The sequence below is a fragment of the Narcine bancroftii genome, chromosome 1 (genome assembly GCF_036971445.1).
Source record: "Narcine bancroftii isolate sNarBan1 chromosome 1, sNarBan1.hap1, whole genome shotgun sequence".
Classification (NCBI taxonomy): Eukaryota; Metazoa; Chordata; class Chondrichthyes; order Torpediniformes; family Narcinidae; genus Narcine; species Narcine bancroftii.
This window is the reverse complement of record NC_091469.1, coordinates 477375245-477396072: the sequence shown is the minus strand read 5'-3', so window position 1 is coordinate 477396072 and position 20828 is coordinate 477375245. Positions and strand designations below refer to the sequence as shown.

Sequence of the window (20828 nt, the reverse complement as noted above, 5' to 3'; positions counted from 1 at the left end):
TGTGATACCACTCAAAGAACTGATCTATCTCCCTCCTGTACGCTTCCTCTTTTCCATTTGTTATTTTGTTGACAACTGTGGTGTTATCGGCAAACGTAGATAGGATTGGAAATGTGCCTGGTAACACAGTCGAGGGTGTATAATGAGTAATGCAGTGGACTAAGCACCCATCCGTAGCAATCAGAGAGGAGGAGACTTTGCTTCCAATTCGTACTGACTGTGGTCTGAGGAACATAGGAAGTAGGAACAGGAGTAGGCCAAAAATGGCCCATCGAGCCTACTCCGCCATTCAATACGATCATGGCTGATCTAACTTATGATCTAACTCCACCTACCTGCCTTCTCCCCATATCCCCTAATTCCTCTATCATGTAAAAATTTATCTAACCGAATTTTAAATATGTTTAATGAGGCAGCCTCAACCACTTCCCTGGTTAAAGAATTCCAAACATTCACTACTCTCTGGGAAAAACTATTTTTCCTCATCTCTGTCCTAAATCTACTCCCCTGAATCTTGAGACTGTGTCCTCTTGTTTTAGATTCCCCGGCCAGCTCAAAAAACCTTCCTACATCTATCCTATCCATACCCTTCATAATCCTCTATGTTTCTATAAGATCTCCTCTCATTCTTCTGAACTCGAGCGAATACAATCCTAGATGATTTAATCTTTCATCATAAGTCAACCCCTTCATCCCAGGGATCAATCTAGTAAACCTCCTCTGGACCGTCTCCAAAGCCAGTATATCCTTCCTCAAATATGGAGACCAGAACTGGACACAGTACTCCAGGTGCGGTCTCACCAGTACCTTATACAGTTGCAACATTACCTCCCTATTCCTGAATTCAATTCCTCTAGCGATGAAGGCCATCATTCCATTTTCCTTCTTAATAACCTGCTGCACCTGCAACCTAACTTTTTGCGATTCATGCACAAGCCCTCCCAAGTCCCTCTGCACAACAGCATGCTGTAGGTTTTCACCCTTTAAATAATATTCAGCTCTTTTATTTTTCTTGCCAAAGTGGATAACCTCACACTTACTAACATTGTACTCCATCTGCCAGACCTTTGCCCACTCATTCAGCTTAACTATATCTATCTGCAGACTCTCCACATCCTCATTACAATTTGCTCTTCCACTCAATTTGGTGTCATCCGCAAACTTGGCTACACCACATTTTGTCCCCTCCTCCAAGTCATCAATGTAAATGATGAACAGTTGTGGGCCTAACACTGACCCCTGCGACAGCCCACTTACCACTCTCTGCCAACCTGAAAAACTCCCATTTATCCCAACTCTCTGCCTCCTGTCAGACAACCAATTTTCAATCCAGGCCAATATACTTCCCCGGACTCCACTTTCCTGTAACTTACTGAGAAGTCTCTTGTGCGGCACCTTATCAAACGCTTTCTGGAAATCCAAATATACAACATCAACCTGTTCCCCTCTATCCACCGCACCCATTATATCCTCAAAGAATCTTAACAAGTTTGTCAAACAAGATCTTCCCTTTCTAAAACCATGCTGGGTCTGCCTGATTGAACCCTTACGTTCCAAAAGTTTCACTATTTCATCTTTAATGACAGCTTCAAGCATTTTTCCAACTACAGAAGTCAAGCTAATTGGCCGATAATTTCCAGTCTTCTGCCTACATCCCTTCTTAAAAAGTGGCGTGACATTTGCTGTCTTCCAGTCTGCCGGGACTTGCCCAGAATCCAAGGAATTTTGGTATATGACCACCAATGCATCAACTATAACTTCTGCCATTTCCTTCAGAACCCTTGGATGCATATCATCAGGACCAGGTGATTTGTCTGGCTTAGAAAGTTACAGAGGCTCAGAGTTTGCAGTTTCTTAACTAGCACTGAGGGAGTAATGGTATTGAAGGCTGAGCTGTAGTTGATGAAGAGCAGCTTTATTGACGAGTTGCTGTTTTCAAGATGGTCCAGAGATGAGTGGAGAGCCAGTGATATTGCAACTGCTGTGGAGCAATTATGATGATAGGCAAATTGCAGTGGGTCCAGATCTTTGCTTAGGTTCGTGTTAATTCTGGCCACGATCAGCCTCTCAAAGCATTTCCATCAAATAGAAGTTAGTGCAACTGGGCGATAGTCATTGAGGCAGCTCATAATACTCTTCTTGGGCACCAGGATGATTGATGCCCTTTTGAAGCAGGTGGGAACCTCTGACCGCAGCACTGAGAGGTTGAAAATATCCGTGAACACTCTGGCTAGTTGGTTGGTGCAGATTTTCAGTACCCTGCCAGGGTCTAATGCCTTGCGATGGTTAACCCTCTTGATTGATGTTCTAACATCATCCTCAGAGACAGATATCACAGGAATTCTAGTTGGCACTGTTTGGTTCTTCTCAAAGCGGGCATAGAAGGTGTTCAGTTTATCAGGTAATGAAGCATCATAGCCATCTATGGTGCTCACCTTTGCAAGCTGCAATGTTCTGCACTCCCTGCTATAGCTGTCTGTCTCTAGCTTCCTCCGGAATTGTCACTTTGCCTTAGATATGGCTTTCCACAGGTCGTACCTGGTCTTCTTGTAGAGATATAGATCCCCAGCCTTAAACGTCCTTGTTCTTGCCCTCAGCTGATTCATCCAGGAACACCTTGTATGTGTGCTTGGGCACACACTCGTCCAAGCAGGACTTGATGAAGTCAGTGACACCTTTTGCATATTCATTGAAGTCTATAGATAAGTTCTTGAATATGTTCCAGTCCACCCATTCAAGGCAGTCCAGCAGACGCTCCTCTGCCTCTCTCAACTGTACTTTCGTCGTCTTCACTACTGTCTCTGCTTGTATGCTGGGAGTAGAGCTACAGCCAGGTGATCAGACTTGCCGGAGTGCGGTCGTGATATGGCTCAGTAGGCATTCTTCATGGCGGGTGTAGTGATGGTCCACCTATAGAAATCCGAAGGGTTTCTATAGGTACATTAAAAGTAAAAGATTAGTGAGGGATAGAATTGGACCCCTTGTAGATAGGGAGGGTATGCTAAGTAAAAATTCAGAGGAGATGGGGGGAAATTTTAAATGATTTCTTTTCCACGGTATTCACTAGGGAAAAAAATATTGTGCCAGTTGAAGTGAAGAAAAATAGTGGGGAGGTCATGAATCATATAAGGATAACCTTAAGGAGGGTGGGGATTTGTTCCAGCATGGACTAGTAGGGCCAAACTGGCCTGTTCTGTGCTGTATATGGTTATATGGTCGAGGGTGTTGGCTCCTCTGGTCTTGCATGGGACACATTGATGGTAGTTTGTCAAAGACTTCTTCAGGTTGGCCTGACTGAAATCTCATACAACCTTTATTAAGCAGATTTATTATCAGTTGGTAAATGAACATTTCCAAATGATTTCTCCACACTACAAAGCAAGGAACACCAAATCATGGTGTTTCTGCTTGCATTCCCTTAAAAAAATTCAAGTGCTTAAGATCATATTATTATGGATATAAAGGGGAATATGCAGCAAATGACAGTTCATGACATCACTATTTTAGTCAGGAAGCATTGTTTGCCGCACAACTTTGATAAGTTGCCCTAATGTTACAATTGAAATTTACCTGCAAAACTCTTTTTATTTAAAAAAAAACCATCAAATATAATTTCAAGTACCCAATATTTAAGACCCTTAATACCCCAATAAGGTGTGAAACTCTCTTACCTCTGGTTCCAAGGCTGTACAGCTGTAAAAGACTCAAAATCCCCACCTTGTATTCAATTGCTCATAATTAAGTACATACAGTACTAAACTGCTTTCGCAATGTACAGTAAGCAAAATTAAAACGACTGCTCTTAAAACTTTATTGCATTTAAGTTAAAGTGCTCAGACCCAAACTGTAATGCACTGATGAAAAGTGAAGTTAAACAAATCAGTAGGTTCTCTTTGTCACGTCACCACAATATTCAATGTATGAGATCATACACAGTAAATTGTGCCTACCACGTATGGGCCTCTCTCTTGAGAGCTTGCCTTCCTCCACAGTTTAGCAATTTGTTTAACTCTTGTAGACCAATCTGAAACAAACAGAGATTGTCCAGATTAGGAGCTGCAAATACTCAGTGACCAACATTCTTTCCTGAAATAAGATTTTTGCATGCCATATCAAGAAACAAAAAAGGTCTTGTTGACTCCAGCCGAATGCAATCCTACAATAGTTTAAACTATTGTTTAAAAAAGGCTCCAAAAATAAACCAGGTAATTGTAGGCCGGTGAGACTGACATCAGTAGTAGGTAAATGATTGGAAGGAGTTCTGAGAGATAGGACATATAGGTGTTTGGATAGCCATGGGCTTATTAAAGACAGTCAGCATGGCTTTGTGCATGGTAGGTCGTGTTTAACAAATCTTGTACTTTTTCGAGGTTACCAAGAAGGTAGATGAAGGAAAGGCTGTAATCTTCGTAAATGGCTTCTCTCTGAATATCTGTGTTCATCTACATGAACTTTAGTAAGGCCTTCGACAAGGTCGGGCCCACATGGGAGGTTAGTTCAGAAGGTTAAGACACTAGGTATTCATGGAGAGGTTGTAAATTGGATTCAAAATTGGCTGAATGGGAGAAAACAAAGAGTGGTAGTGAATGGTTGATTCTCAGACTGGAGGTCTGTGACGAGTGGTTTGTCTCAGGGATCTGTGTTGGGACCATTGTTGTTTGTTGTCTATATCAATGATCTGGATGATAATGTGGTAGATTGGATCAGCAAGTTTGCTGATGACACAAAGATAGGAGGCGTTGCGGACAGCGAGGAAGATTTTCAATGCTTGTAGAGGGATCTGGACCAACTGGGAGAATGGGCCAATTAATGGCAGATGGAGTTCAATGCAGACAAGTGTGAGGTGTTGAATTTTGGGAGGTGTTAGGTCTGCTTTGTTCATGAATGAGTGAGTCAAACACCAGACTGAGTCGAAATCAAGGTTCTTTGTTCTTTATTGCCGGATTGTAACACTTGCAACTAACAGTGTTAGTTGGAGAAGGCGCATTCTGCCGTTATCAGCAAGTGGTGTTTTTTATATACCTTAGGATACGTACTTAGTAAATTATCATACCATGACATTGTCCAATGAATAAACTGTTGCTGTCCCTCTCTGCTAGCCTCCTGCACATCAATTTGTCATCCCCACTCTTATCTTGAGAGTACAAGGTCACAACTGCATCTTGTTACGGCCCAGCACTGGGTGACTCCCTCTACATTCCCAGCTCATGATGTTTTTACCTAACAGAGGCAAACCAAGGTAGGGCATAGACAATAAATAGTAAGGCACTGAGGAGTGAGGAGGAGCAAAGAGATCTGGGAATACAGATACATTGTTCCCTGAAGGTGGTGTCGTAGGTGGGCAGGGTTGTAAAGAAAGCTTTTGGCATCTTAGCCTTTATAAATCAAAATATTGAGTATAGGAGTTGGGATGTTGTGTTGAAATTGTTTAAGACATTGGTGAGGCCAAATTTGGAATATTGTGTGCAGTTCTGGTCACCTAACTATAGGAAGAATATCAATATGATTGAAAGAGTGCAGAGAAGATTTACTAGGATGTTGCCAGGTCTTCAGGAGTTGAGTTACAGGGAAAGATTAAACAGGTTAGGACTTTATTCCTTGGAGCAAAGAAGAATGAAGGGAGACTTGATAGAGGTTTACAAGATTATGGGAGATATAGACAGAGTGGATGTGAATTGGCTTTTTCCACTTAGATTGGGGGAGATAAATATGAGAGGTCATAGTTTTAACATGAAAGGGGAAAAGTTGAGGGGGAACATTAGGGGAAAGTTCTTCACTCAGAGAGTGGTGGGAGTGTGGAATGATCTGCCATCTGATATCCTGAATGCAGGCTCGATCTTCAGTTTTAAGAATAAATTAGATAAATACATGGATGGAAAATGTCTGGAGGATTATGGAATGGGAGGTCAATGGGACTAGCAGAATAGTGGTCGGCACAGACCACAGGCTGAATGGCCTGTTTTCTGTGCTGTAGCATACTATGGTTCTATGCATGGATATTTAAATCTCAATTGGATTGGCAACTGATGATCCAACATCTGCCAAATCTCACCTTGGATCACTTGCATAGATTTGATCCAGCAATCTAATTTGGAATATTAGTATGGTTACCAGAATGAATTTGGAAATAGTACAATGTAAATTCAGTGGTTTGGTGTCCAGATACTATTAATAAAACAAAAAAAAATCACATGAAACTGGTATTGAAAACTGAGAAGTGCATACAAAATTAGGTACACATCAAGAGCTGACAAGTCAAAGGCAAGATTAAAATCAAGCTTTTTATTCCCTGGCAATAAGGAATTTGCCACATTAAAGTTCAAATGAAAATAAAACACTGCAAATTCTGGAAATCTGAGAAGGAAAACATAATACTGGAAATACTCAGCAGGTTAGACGTCTGTGAGGAGTGCTTCATGTTAATGATCTTTCATTCGGTTCTGATGAACAGGACAGGGTGAAGAGGGCATTTATGAAGATGCTGACAAGACTGGAAAACTATAGGCAAGAGGAAAGAAGTGGGCAAACGGGTTTTTTTTAAAGATTAAAGGAGACAAAGGATCTAAATAAGTTGCATAAAATACTAGCTAGAATAAATAGGATGGACTCATTTTTTTTCCTTTGCAAAGGGGGTAAAAGAGCCTGGAATATGGTTTTATAGCAACTGGTGGAAGGATCAGAAAGATTTAAAAAATCCACTGAGGATAGTAGGGTCTGGAATTTCCCTTCTGAAACAGTGATAGGGAACAAAATCCCTCATTGGAATCAAGGCTTATTTGAATGTTCAAGAAGGTAGAAGATAGCTGTTTTTTCATCTGCATGTACACTTTCGGCCAACTGCCACCCTCTGTGTTGGAAATTTGATACAATCGCATAAATTACTAGAAACATTAATTTTTTTCCCCATCAGTAAATGTTAAAACATCAACCTCCAATTTCTGTTAAGGACTCTCCTTCCTCTCCTTCTTTCTCCTATCCTCCAGCTCCCCAACCCCTTCTCTTCCTTCTTCTATCAGAGAGCTACCTTCTCCCCATCACTTCTCAGCTTTTTTTTCTCTTCTACCATCACCTGCATCCACCTATGACCTGTTAGCTCGTGTTCCTCCCCCTTCCTTTTTTCTCCCTCATCCCCTATCTTTTATTCAGGCACCTGCCTGTTTTTACTTATACCCGATGAAGGGCCTGAGGCCAAAATGTTGGTTGCCCTTTACTTCCTCTGGACGCTGCATGACATGCTGAATTTCATCCAGCACATTTGTTTATTGGACTCGACTGCAACACTGCAGTTTAACCCCACACTTTCTTTTAATCAGTAAAGGTCTGGAGACCTTCGGAGAAGTGGAATGGTGGTGTTGTCAGAGCTGCAAGAGAGCAGGGTGCAGAGACACAGCGCTCCTCTGCAGGGTTCTTCCACCCAATACTATTACCAACGGCTCTGTGCAGGCTTTAAACAGCCTGTTAAAGGAGCCAACAGTGTTTTATTTTAAAATCCTGCGCTGTGGGGGTCTGGGCACATGATGGCACCTGTGCAGGCAGCAGCCTTGATGGGTTGCAGATTCCAGGGAAGCAAAGCACTCGCTCAGAGCACCAGAAAGCGCGAAGAACAACCTCCATTTGGAAAGGAGAAGCAGAAGGCACAACCCTATGAGTGACCACGGCGGCAGACCAGTGAGGGGCTCTGTGGCTGAAGAACACAAAGGTGGAGGGCTGTGGGCTACTTGAGGTGAGAGCCTATGTAGACTGTGGGCTACTGAAGACTGGTTGAAAGGGTACCAGGCATTGGAATTGGGATGCCAGAAGATGCCAAGGGTGTGCAGGCTCCCGAGGGGCCTTGGGCGCTGAAGGCTTCCTGATCCTGTTAGAGGTTTGGATCTGGATCTCAGGTTGCCAGTGCTTTGGACTGCAATCTGTGTGGTGCAGAGGCAGAGCCAAATCCACAGACACTTGGTGACTCTGAAGGAGCTCACTTTTGCTTTTCTTTCTCTGACTGGAAGGGATGCTGGACAGTTTCTGCTGCTGGCACATCTTTGTCTGCCTTACAGCAGACTGAAGGCAATTTCGCGTAATATCACGATTATTTTTATTACAGGACAATAAAAGATTCTTGAATGTGGTTAGATCTGTGGAATCCACGGGACCAATCATGCTCCTCTGTAGCCAGTGGTTCCAAAGAGAAATGCTGACAAACATTGTGTTCCTAACCTCCGGACCTGCACATTCGATCTCCACTTGACTGGTGAACTCAGCACTGAATTCAGGGACTGAATCCATTTTGGTAGAACTGAAGGACAGTTTTGCCTTCTGTTTGGCATCAGCCATAAAATTTTGCTCAGGCCGCATGTGGGAGTATTGTGCACAATTCTGCTTTCGCCATTACAGCAAAGTGTGAAGGCTTTGGAAAGGGTACAGAAGAAGTTTATCAGGATGTTGCCTGGTTTAGAGGGCATGTGTTATGGGGAGAGATTACACAAACTTGAGATGTTTTCACTGGAGCACACGAGGCTGGTAGAAGTTAACAAAATTATGAGAGATAATGATTGGGTAGAGGGTCAGAATCTTTATTCCAGGGTAAAAATGTCACATACTAGAGGATTTACATTTAAGGTGGTGGAGGGAGGGGGTGAGCATTTAAAAAAGATGTGCTGGGCTTCCTTTTTACAGAGAGAGTTGGGTGCCTGGAACAGGTTGCCAGGAATAGTGATGGAAGCAGATACATTAGTGACATTTAAGAAGCTTTGAGCCATTCAACGGACTATGCAGAGAATAGAGGTACATGTGTCATGCATCTTGTAACTATTATTCCTTTAAGTCCTCACCTTGTGCATTTTAACAAGAAAAATAGGAATTCCATAAAATAAGCACAATTTTTTTCATCATAATTTAAATTATATATTTCTGCTGTCATAAAATTATATCAAGCAAAAATATTTAGTCAAACTTTTTCTGCGAATATATCAAACATATTTCTTTTAAATGACAGCAAGATGAAGTGATTGTCAAACATTTATTTTGTAAAAATATCTGAAAGCAAATTAAGCCCACATTATTTAAATATTCTACCTTGCAATAACAAAGAGTTTATATGTTTGAAAATGGCTGCAAAAAACAAGTAGTAAACAGTCAGAACAATTAATCAATTGGAAACATTAATGGTTTATCTTTCCCCTCCTGCTAAGCATTTGCAGCAGTTTCTGTTTTTATTTCAGATTTCCAGCTTCTGCAGTTTACATTCCTTATATCGATAAATATGATCTGCTGGCTAGCATTACCTGGAAAATCTTCTTTCAGATTTGGGAAGTTTGTGTTTGTGTATAGAACAGGAGCAACTGTTGCCATTTCTCCCAGAGCTTCTTCCTTCTCCCATTTCAGAGTACTCCGTTGTGTATAGTTTAGTGTGTCTCCTTCTACTTCCACAGCTGGAGCAGAGGGCACCCATGGGCTGGGACCGTCACCAACAACTTGTCTAAAAGTATGGTTCTTGTCTCTATTAAATGGAACCAGTCAAACACAGGTTTAAATCACCCTATTGCAAATGCTAAATAATCAATTGAAAACTGCAATCCATAATATCAAATATTATAACCATATAACAATTACAGCAAAGAAACAGGCCAGTTCATCCCTTCTAATCCACGGCGAACACCTTATCCCACCTCGACCCATTGACCTACACCCAACCCATACCTATCCAACCTTTCCTTAAATATTAAAATCAAGCCCACATCTACCACTTAGGCTGGAAGCTCATTCCACACTCCCACCACCGTCTGAGTGAAGAAATTCCCCCTCATGTTTCCCCTAAACTTTTCCCCCTTCAATCTCAATCCATGTCTTCTTGTTTGAATCTCCCCAAGTCTCAATGGAAAAAATCCTATCTATCTTTACTCTATTTATTCTCCTCATAATTCTAAATATCAAATCACCCCTCAATCTTCTACACTCCAGGGAATAAAGTCCTAGCCTGTTTAACCTTTCCGTGTAACTCAAACCCTGAAATCCAGGCAACATTCTTGTAAATCTTCTCTGCATTCTCTCTATTTTGTTGATGTCCTTCGTATTACTCGGTGACAAAAACAGCACACCATATTCCAAATTTGGCCTCACCAATGCCTTAAACAATTTCAACATGACATCCCAGTTCCTACAGAATTTCTAAGTCGGGAGATTCCATTGCAACTATTCAGAATAGCTGGGACTACACTCATTGGAGATTAAAAGGATAAGGGGGGGGGGGGGTCTTTTTGAGATATGTAAACGATAGAATAGAAGCAGGGAGATTGTTTCCACTGGCAGGTGGCATTACAAAGGTACATAAGCCTCAAGATTCAGAGTAGATTTAAGACTGAAATGAGGAACAACTATTTCACCCATAGTGGTGAATCTGTGGAATTTTTTGCCCAAAGAAGCAAGAGGTGTTGCCTCATTGAATGTAATTAAGGCATAGACATATAGATATTTGAAGAATAGGGAAATAAAAGGTTATGGGAACAGGTAGGTAAATGGACCAGAATCCATGGCCAGATCAGCCATGAAGTTATTGAATAGTGGGCCATACGGATATTCTTCTGTAAGAAAGTTCATTGGAGACAATAATGTCCGAATTCTTTCCAAAGCCACACACATAAAATCATCAGTACAAATTGATTCGAACATTAAATTTGGAATGGCAAGAGTATTATTCGGTGCAAAGATTTTGATTCAGTATTAGTTCCAAGGAAAATGAAAGTTGTGTTCAGAAACAGATCACACTTAAACCGAGAAAAGGCCAGTGACCTACCATATGCAACAACTAAGAGCGCATAGAGGATAAAATTAATAAAGCCTGTTATGTAGAGGTGCGTGGAGGTGGAGGAGCAGCAAGGGAGTATGAGAAGCAGAAGAAAATAAGAACATTATTTGGGAGATAGATGAAAGGAATGATGGTTAAAAGACTGTAACTACAGCACCTTTTTCCAAAGTGCCACCAGCAAATACCAAAGGGTATCTGTTTCAGGTTTGGAAGGAAAGTTTAGGGGAGATGTCAGGGTACATTTTTTTGTTTTACACAGAGTGTAGTGGCTGCCTAGAATGCATTGCTGAGGGGGGTGGGGGGGGGTGGGGGGAGTAGTGAAGGTTGGTAGAATAGGGACATTTAAAATACTCAGCCAAGCACAAGGATGCAAGAAAAATAGAGGGTTATGACTGTTAGGTTAGAAAGGTTTGGCTTGTTGAGTAGGTTTATTTACATCAGTGCAACATCATGGGCTGAAGGGCCTGTACTATGCTGTAGTGTTCTATGTTTTACCCTGCAGATTAGTAATTTGGGTAAAAATAAGCAGTGTGTCAAAAGGAAAAACAAAGTATTTATATAATTAGATATTAGTGACTAACCAAAGGGCGAATCCAAAAAATTGCCACCATGTATGGGCGGCACAGTTGGGAGAACGACTTTACAGCTCCAGCAACTGGGTCTGGACGTGGATTTGAATCCTGCACTGCCTGTAAGGAGTTTGTACTATCTCCCAGTATCTGTGTGGGTTTTCTCTGGAGGCTCTGGTTTCCTCAAAAATGTACCAGGCGTAGGTTAACAGGATGTAAATTGGGCGGCACGGACTCGTAGGGCCAAATTGGCCTGTTACAGTGCTGCATGACTAATTTGAATTTTAAAAATAATTAAAACTGTACAAAAGAATAAAAATATATGCAAATAAGATAAATGAGCATGGATAGAAATATAATGAATTTATCTCAGTCATGAAAGAGTAATCTTGGTTGGGAACTAAATATCCTTGGAAACTTGATTATGTGATTTGATACACGAAAAGCAAAGATTTAGATTGAATAACAAATGATGGGATTCAAAGGATCTTGTTTTTTGAAAATCAAGATACAACTTGGGTTAAGCCACAGGTGAGCACAGATTATATCCCCCAGTAAGTGGGAAGGTAGAAAAAGATTTCAAGAAATTAGAAGTGTTTTTATCTAAGGGGATTTTCTAGACAGGACAATCCACTGTTGTAGTAGAGGTACAAGTTCATGAAATAAATTGAAATGTTTTACTTAGATAAGTATTTCAAGGAACTCACTAGGGAATGAATTATTTTAAATTTAGCATTGCACAATGAGAGGGCAACATTTAACATTAAAATAAGGAAGCCTCGGAAGAATGGTTATAATAGCACAGGAGCATAAACATTAAGTCTCACTAGACAATGGTAGACAGATACAAGGATAGGAAAGGTTTGAGGGATTTGGCCAAACGTAAGTAAATGGGGCTAGCTTAGCTCAACAACGTAGTCGACATAGACAAGTTGAGCCGAAAGGCCTATTTCTGTGCTATAAGCCTCTAAGACCACTATTCTAAGACTTGCAATACTGATGAGGAGAATTTAAATCCCATTAGAGCTATTTATGGTCAAGAAAATCCTGTTACAGCACAAGTGACCTGGGTTTGAATTCCGTGCTGTCTGTAAGGAGTTTGTATGTTCTCCCCATGGGTTTCCTCCCACCTTTCAAAAACGTACAGGGGCTGTAGGTTAATTGGGTGTAATTGGGCAGCATGGACTTGTGGGCCGAAAAGGCCTGTTGCCGTGCCATGTGTCTAAATTTACGAACAAATAAATAAAATAAATGCAGAATAATCAGCTGGCTAAAATGAAAGTGATGTTAGGACACACCAAATTCATTCACAGAGTAGAATGAAACAATTGATCAGATGGGGAGCAAATCCTTTTTTGTGGGAGAATCTATAACCAAGGATTAAATACAGAGGTCACCCATTAAAGATAGAGCTGATTCATTTTCCCACTCGGCCCCACTGCCTAACCTTCTCCCCATGACCTTGTCCTGGCTAATCAAGAACCTATCAATCTTTGCCTTAAATGCACCCAATAATGGGCTCCACAACTGTCTGTGGCAACAAATTCCACAGATTTACCACCCTTTGGCACTCTATCCTCAGAGTTATGGAAGCACGTCATCTTTAATGCAGTCAGAGAAAAGTGAGGATAAGCAAGTGGGTGAAAAAAGTACCAGGGTAGTCAGGATGCAAAACTGTGTTAGATCTGCCATGGTCCAACTGAATGATGGAGCACAGTCAAGGTGCTAAATGACCTAATACTTCTTTTAATTTATATGTTTGTATTCAAAGGAGTCATTATCCCAGGGGACATGGGACTGGGGATAACATAGCAGCGTGAATTAAAGACAACTAACTGACTAAACAGTGGGAATGAATGGAATCTTTTCAGATCAGTTGGCAATAACTGTGTTTGTGAAAATAGTATTTGGCCTGTCAGGTGCCACATAACCGTTTGCTATTAACACAATGCTGGGATTACTGAGCAGGCTAATGGTATCTGTGGACAGAGATATTAATGTTGAATGGTTCAGATGAATGACTCCTTGTCAGAATGAGAAAAATGAGGCAACAAGTGGGTTTTCTGTTGTAGTGAGGAAAGGACTCCAGAGAACAAAAGTAATATCTATGATCCAATGGATGCCGAGGTTGTCCAGTTGATGAATTCTCTTACTAAGGAAGAGAAATTAATGTTTGCAAACTATAGTGATCAATAGCTGACATGTGAAGAATGTAAACAAAAGATGAACATTAGCAGTTTTTTTTTTCTTTGGCTTGGCTTCGCGGACGAAGATTTATGGAGGGGGTAAAAAGTCCACGTCAGCTGCAGGCTCGTTTGTGGCTGACCAGTCCGATGCGGGACAGGCAGACACGATTGCAGCGGTTGCAAGGGAAAATTGGTTGGTTGGGGTTGGGTGTTGGGTTTTTCCTCCTTTGCCTTTTGTCAGTGAGGTGGGCTCTGCGGTCTTCTTCAAAGGAGGCTGCTGCCCGCCAAACTGTGAGGCGCCAAGATGCACGGTTTGAGGCGTTATCAGCCCACTGGCGGTGGTCAATGTGGCAGGCACCAAGAGATTTCTTTAGGCAGTCCTTGTACCTTTTCTTTGGTGCACCTCTGTCACGGTGGCCAGTGGAGAGCTCGCCATATAATACGATCTTGGGAAGGCGATGGTCCTCCATTCTGGAGACGTGACCCATCCAGCGCAGCTGGATCTTCAGCAGCGTGGACTCGATGCTGTCGACCTCTGCCATCTCGAGTACCTCGACGTTAGGGGTGTGAGCGCTCCAATGGATGTTGAGGATGGAGCGGAGACAACGCTGGTGGAAGCGTTCTAGGAGCCGTAGGTGGTGCCGGTAGAGGACCCATGATTCGGAGCCGAACAGGAGTGTGGGTATGACAACGGCTCTGTATACGCTTATCATTCAGTAAAGGGAAAGAAATTGCATAGGACTAAAAGATTAAAAAAAAGGTAGAGGTTCCATAATATTATGCAGAAACTTGAAATAGAAGATTGCTAAAAGTCAGTTGATCAGGTAACATCTGTGGAGAAAGGGAAAACAGGGCATGTTATAGATGCAATCTTCTTCCTCAGAAGATAGAGGAAGCAGATTCATGGAATTTTTTTTTAAAGTAGACAAAGGGGTGCAATTTTACCAGGATAGGCAAAAATTCAAGTTGAGGTTACAATCAGATTAGTCAGAATCTCAATAAATGGCAGACCATTGAGAGACCTACTTTCCCTATTAATTCATACACTCAATTTATATAGTGGTTCCATCACATAGTCAGAGACTGAGATGGCTAGGCCTCTTTTTCTTGGACTTGAAAAAAGAGAGAAATCATCCCATTGAAATATACAAATTTCTTAAGCAGGCTTGAAAGGATCGAGGCAGGGAGGATTTCCCAAATGAGTGAACAGCACAAGGAGTTTCAAAGCAAGGGATAGTGTAATGAGTGGTGCAATGAACAAAGTACAATAGAAGTTGGTCTGTGAGATGAACCAACAGAATTGTTTAATGGAACCTTCGCAGGAGTTTAAATAAATACAATTGGCTATCACCATCACCTGACCCCAGAAGTTGTGCACCTCCCAGAGTCCTTTGCACCCTCCCCAGCCACCAGGAATTCCCGATTCTGCTTGGGCCCGCAACTTCAGACACGGGTTTGAAAATGAAGTGACACTGTTCACATGACCACACCCCCCCACCCCATGAACCAGAATTTGGAGGCGACATCACAGTCTCCTTAATACAGCTAGAACGGGTCGGCGCATGCCCTCTGCTCCAGGGGCGTGCTATCTGTATCGGTGGCTCCAGGTCCAAATGCTCTGGCTTAAGGTGATCCACAGAAACAGTCTCTTGTTTGCCGCCCATGTTGAAAACAAACGTCGTGGCGTCGTTCCACAGCACACCTTAAAAGGGCCCTCATATGGCCATTGCAATAACATCCTGTGGGCATCCCTGCGAAAGAACACATACTGGCAGTCCTTAAGTTCGGCTGAAACCTAGGGAAGACAGAAGTCCATGCCAGGTGGTCAAGACAGGTGCCAGTGCACCCACCTTCTCTCTCAAGTGTGTCAGTAAAGAAGTAGGAGTCTTCTACTGCCCAAACGCTGCTGGGATGAAATCACCTGGGTCTGTTGGGGGGGGGGGGGGGGGCAGCCTCCATACACCAATTCAGCCAAGGAAGTAGCTAGATCTTCTTTTGGCGTGGTATGTATGCCTAAGAGTACCCAGGGTAATTCGTCCATCGAGTGTGCCATGAGGGCGGTCTTCATGTGTTGATGAAAATTCTTCACTTAACTGTTAGATTGGGAATGATAGGCCATAGTATGGTGCAGCTGCGTGCCCAGTAACTGTGCGATTGCCATCCATAGTTTAGATGTGAACTGTGCCTCTCTGTCAGAGGAGATGTCCATAGGTAAACCTAAATGGGCTATCTAATGAGCGATGAGGGCTCTTGCACAAGCTGTAGTGGGTGTCCGAGAGCAAAACAACCTCTGGCCATCTCATAAATTAGTCCACCGCAGTAAAAAGGTGAGTAGTGCCTCTGGATGAGGATAATGTAAGTCGACGTGGATATGATTGAACCGCCTCTGTGTCGGGATGAAAGTCTGGAGTGGAACCTTGATGTGACACTGAACTTTGGAGGCTTGACATGGGATACATGTCCTTGCCCAAATGCCAACTTGCCACATGAATTTGTCCGCCACGAGTCTTGGCGTTCAAATAGAAGGGTGAGCCAAGCCGTGCATATTGAATACCCAACAAGATAGTGCTCAAGATAGTAGGGACGATAAGCCTCAGTTGTCAGGTGGACACATGACAAAACAGAGTGGAAGTTGCTGGTCTAAACATTACATCCTCTAATTTCAAGCACGAGATGGCAGTGTGATATGCGACCATCTTATCATCTTCTTGCTGAGCCACTGCCAAAGCCGTATAGTCCATTCCCAGAAATGGAGAACGGACTGACATGATGGTGGTGCAAGGTAAGTGTCAGCGACCAGATTGTCTCTCCTCGCAATGTGCCATATATAAATTGTGAACTCTGAGAAGTATGAGAGATGTCGTTGCTGTTGGGCCGACCATGGATCCGAGAACTTGGCAAAAGCAAACATGGTCTGTAAAAACCGTGAACTCTCTACCCTCCAGAAAATAACAAACATGTTGTAAGGCAAAGTAGAGAGTGAGAAATTCTCTGAAAAAAGCATTGTACTTTTGTTCAGGCTGCGTCAGGTGGCGACTATAAAAGGCCAGGGGTTTCCAGGTGCCATTGACCAGCTGTTCCAGTACTCCACCTACAGCTGTGCTTGATTCATAGACCATGAGAGCTGTTGGCATGTCAATCTGAGGGTGCACTAGCATAGCCGCATTTGCCAGTGCTACTTTGGCTTTTACAAATGCAGCCGTGGCCTCTTCGTCCCATTTCAACTCTTTAGGTTGTCCAGACAAGAGCTTGAAAAGTGGCTGCCAGCTCGAAACACTGGTTTCGGAATTTAATATTCCTTTAACATCCCTTTATGGTAGCTGGTTTGGGGAACTTACGTATGGCTTTGATCTTGGATGGTAGTGGGACTGTCCTGTGTTGATCAATGATGACTGAGGAAGTTAATGGACATTAGACCGAACTGGCATGTGGTAAATTAATTGCTAAGTCATCCTCGTCAATCTGCTGACAGAGCTAATGAAGATGTGCCCGGAGATCCTGATGGGAGCAGCTGGCGACAAGGATATGGTCCAAATAAATATACAAAGTCCAGGCCCCGGCCTATCGTGTCCATGAGTCATTGAAAGGTCTGGGATGCTTTCTTCAAACTAAATGAAATAGAGAGGAATGAGGGCTGTTTTTGGAATGTCATCCGGATGAACTGGACTTGATGGTAACTGCGTACCAGGTCAATCTTGGAAAAGATCTTAGCACTGTGTAGGTTCACTGTAAAGTCCTGTATGTGGGGAACTGGGTATCGATCTGCTGTTGTAATCACGTTAAGGTGACGATAGTTCCCACCAGGCCTCCAGCCACCAGATGTTTTGGGGACCATGGGCTATCGGAGCACTGAACTATGCTCATCTTCACCATCCTCCTTGGCTAACTGCAGCTTGTCTGGAGGTAGCCTGCGCGATCGTGCATGAAGAGGCCGTCCATTCATCGGGATCTGGTGCTGTACTCCATGCTTGACCTGGACCGTTGTGAATTGTGGAGTGACAATGTTCGGAAAGTCTGCCAGGATTTTGGCATACACATTTTCTGAAGGTCATGGAGTCAAGTGTGGCGTGGGGTAATGCGGAAGGTCATAGGGAGTGACACAAATGTCTTGGAATTAACCAAATGGTGAACTTTTAGAGGCAATGTGTTTGTAGAAAGTCGGCGCCCAGCAGTGGCTAAGACATGTCAGTGATGGTAAAGGACCATCTGCATCGGGAAGAACCAAAATTGAGTGGCATTGTCAGGGAAGGCTCCTTCCTTTTTAGAATGCATATCCAAGCTAATGGGGCAATTCACTGACCTCTACTCCTGTGTTGAAGAGAAAACACTGACCCCACAGGTAGAAGAGGCTGTCTTTGTGGTTGGCTGTGATGGATTATATCATATTTTATATTATATAGAGAAATGTTTATATTGTATATAGATATGTTTTTGAAGGAGATAGATTGTAGGAGTAGTGTAGGTTGCAAACAAACACAAACACTTCACAAAACAGATCTCATTTAAAATACAAGAGCTTTGCTGAAAGTGAGTCATGCAGGCATTGAGAGCCTTTGCAAAGACAATAAAACATGGAGACTGCTTTGCTAAAGAATTTTAAAGCAGGTGTAAATGGATTATTGTATTGAAAACAACATATGAACAGACTCAGAGGTTTGGGTCCGGTGCCACAATCTGTCTGGTTGCAGCTTGCTGTTCTAAGAAGGTCATGTGGTTTTGCAAGCAGAGAGAGAGAAAGAGAGAAAGAACCGGTTTCTTCAGTCTTGACAAGCTGGCAGCTTGTTGAAGCTCCATTTTCAAGACAGACTGTGAGTTCTGAGTTCAGCCTGTTGAAAACCCTTGTGGTTCATACACGAGGAAATGGATGGCTAGAGTGTTTCACCTAAAATAAGGGAATCAAAAGGAACTCTGTGGTGACCTGCAGAAGAAGAGGTTATCATTTGGAAAACCCTGATGGGGCAAGCACTGAAGTGGCTGATCAGGTTGTGTGTGTCCAATGACCAACAAATCTCTCTCTGAAATCAACAAGAACCTTCCTGACCAGTAACCATTTAAACATCAAAGCTTGGTGAAAGTTCATTAATGTTAAATTCTGTGCACAGTATAAGAATTGCCTGCAACCAGTGAACTTGGAGGAGTGAGAAGTGAGATTTGACGGTGAACCAAAGAACTTTCTTGAACTTATACACATTACATACACGTGCACTTAGAATTAGAAGGGGTTTAAGTTAGGCTAAGTTAAGTTAATAGTAATAAGTTCAAGTCTGAACCTATACTCATGTTTAAAAATAATTAAAAATGACTTTTGTTTAAGTAACCATTTGTCTTGGTGAATTTCTATTGCTGCTGGGTTTTGGGGTCCTCTGGCCGTCAATGCTACTGCCAATGGCCGGCCGTGGCATTTCCTGGGTGTGTGTAAGGGGGGAGTTGGGCTATGGTCGGCACTGGCTCGCCACAGCTCCCCCAGATTTGGTGATAATAGCACCATTGCTCTCTCCTAGTGCCTCTCGCTGCCAAGTCTGACCCTGCACCTCTGTAAGGGGTAGGTGTAACTTGCAGCCTTTGGTGTGGCACTGCCACATGACCAATAGTCACTTCCCTTGTTTCATTGTCTGTTTGGCATGCCATAGCTCATCTGCGTGGGGAAATCACTGAAATCATCATCTGCAAAGAGCAGAAGGATTTCCTCTGGCATCAATAAATTCAGTTGGCACGCTATCACCATCTCCTGACCCCAGAAGTCGCGTGCCTCCTAGAGTCCTTTGTGCCCCCTTCAGCCACCGGAACTCCCGATCCTGCGGGGACCTGCAACTACGGACACTGGTTCGATAATGGAGTGGTGCAGTTTGCCACAATTGTCCATTTAAGACTATAATAACGAGAAATTGTCTCTTCTAAGGATGGCAAAACTTTGAAATTCTTTGTGGTGAGGGTTGTGGAGATTCAGTCATTAGTGGCATTCAAACAAAAGATTTCTGGCTATTAAAGGAGTTATGGGATAAGAAAATACACAAGAAAATTACATTTGAGATAGATAACCAATCATGAGCTTGTTAAATGGCCTATTCCAGCAAACAAAATGCTCTTTACAATTCTTTATTTACACATATGAAGTACAGATTTTTGCACGATCAATAATTCTGCCTAGCCCACAGGGTAAAGAATCTTAGGGTTGTATATTTGCCTTTGACTATTCCATTTGTTCCTTTTCTCCAATGTTTCCCTCTGAGGTACTAATGGTAATCTTCCAATTTTTAAATGTGATACAGATCCTAACAACTTGAAAGTTTAGTCCCTTTGTAGCATATAAAATCTATTTATGGTAACTGGATGAAAATTATAATAATGTGGAATATATATACCCGTTGCCATCAGTGAATGGTGACTGAGGGATAGAAGAGAAAGGGGCAGTGATGCAACGTCCACTTCCAGGTGTTATAGGTGTTTGGTGTTGTGGTCCAATCACACCATTCATGGCTGGAATCCTGGTGAAGCCTCCATTTCCTTTAGAGGAACAGAAAAAAAATGTCACCATTGAACTACCAATTGAGTTGCCATGTAGCTAATTATTTGTAATGTACACAGAATGACATCTTTACCAAATCCAAAAGGACCTGATATTCCCCTCTTTTTGGAAGTTTATTTACTGTTATGTAGGCAATGGAGCAGGTAATGTGAAAGATAATCATATTTATATAGCACGTTCCAAGTTTGAAATGCCCCTCAGGATTATATATTTAATAAATTTCCGTTGAGAATGTATTTTCTGAGCAATTTGTAGCTGTACTTATCGAAAGCAAAATCCGATACACGTCAATTAAATGGGTGCTGAATTGAAGTATTTTCACAACGGCAGTTCAGGCAGAAATTTCTCGAAAATTCTGGAACCTCTCAAAAAAACAATACAAGTTTTTGACAGTTATCCAAATTAAGCAGATGGAGGACTCAGCTGTCTATTGCATACAAGACAGTGATAGGGAAGGCTCAGATTATGGCTCTATTCCCAGAGAAGGACAATCCCCAAGATGCTTATAAAACATGTGGGATGGTTATCTTCGAGGCATTTCAAAATGATAACTGCCAAATTCAGTCACAATATATATGGCAAGTTTCATTGGTGACCTTTGTGGTTGAAAGTCAGATGCTAAAATTGTACTCGCCTTTTCAGTTTTGAACATTTGTCTGAATACCTGAATCAAATTTCTCTCTATGATTTGCCTAAGTAACTAGTGCTATAGATGAAACATTTGCAAGAATTGTCCAGAAGATCAGAGCAGTACTCCA

At 42.3% G+C, this 20828-nt stretch overlaps 1 protein-coding gene across 20 annotated transcripts in view; it reads right to left on the bottom strand.

Moving 5' to 3' along the window:
- The window catches only part of kmt2ca (lysine (K)-specific methyltransferase 2Ca), a 495715-nt gene that overhangs the window by 79688 nt on the left and 395199 nt on the right, over positions 1–20828 (bottom strand). For all 20 annotated transcript variants that reach the window (XM_069914823.1, XM_069914812.1, XM_069914813.1 and 17 more), the window contains 3 exons: positions 19907–20048; positions 9270–9484; positions 3951–4024 (listed from right to left, as the gene is read on the bottom strand). In XM_069914823.1, the coding sequence (XP_069770924.1) occupies positions 3951–4024; positions 9270–9484; positions 19907–20048 (431 nt within the window). The remainder of the gene's footprint in view (positions 1–3950; positions 4025–9269; positions 9485–19906; positions 20049–20828) is intronic.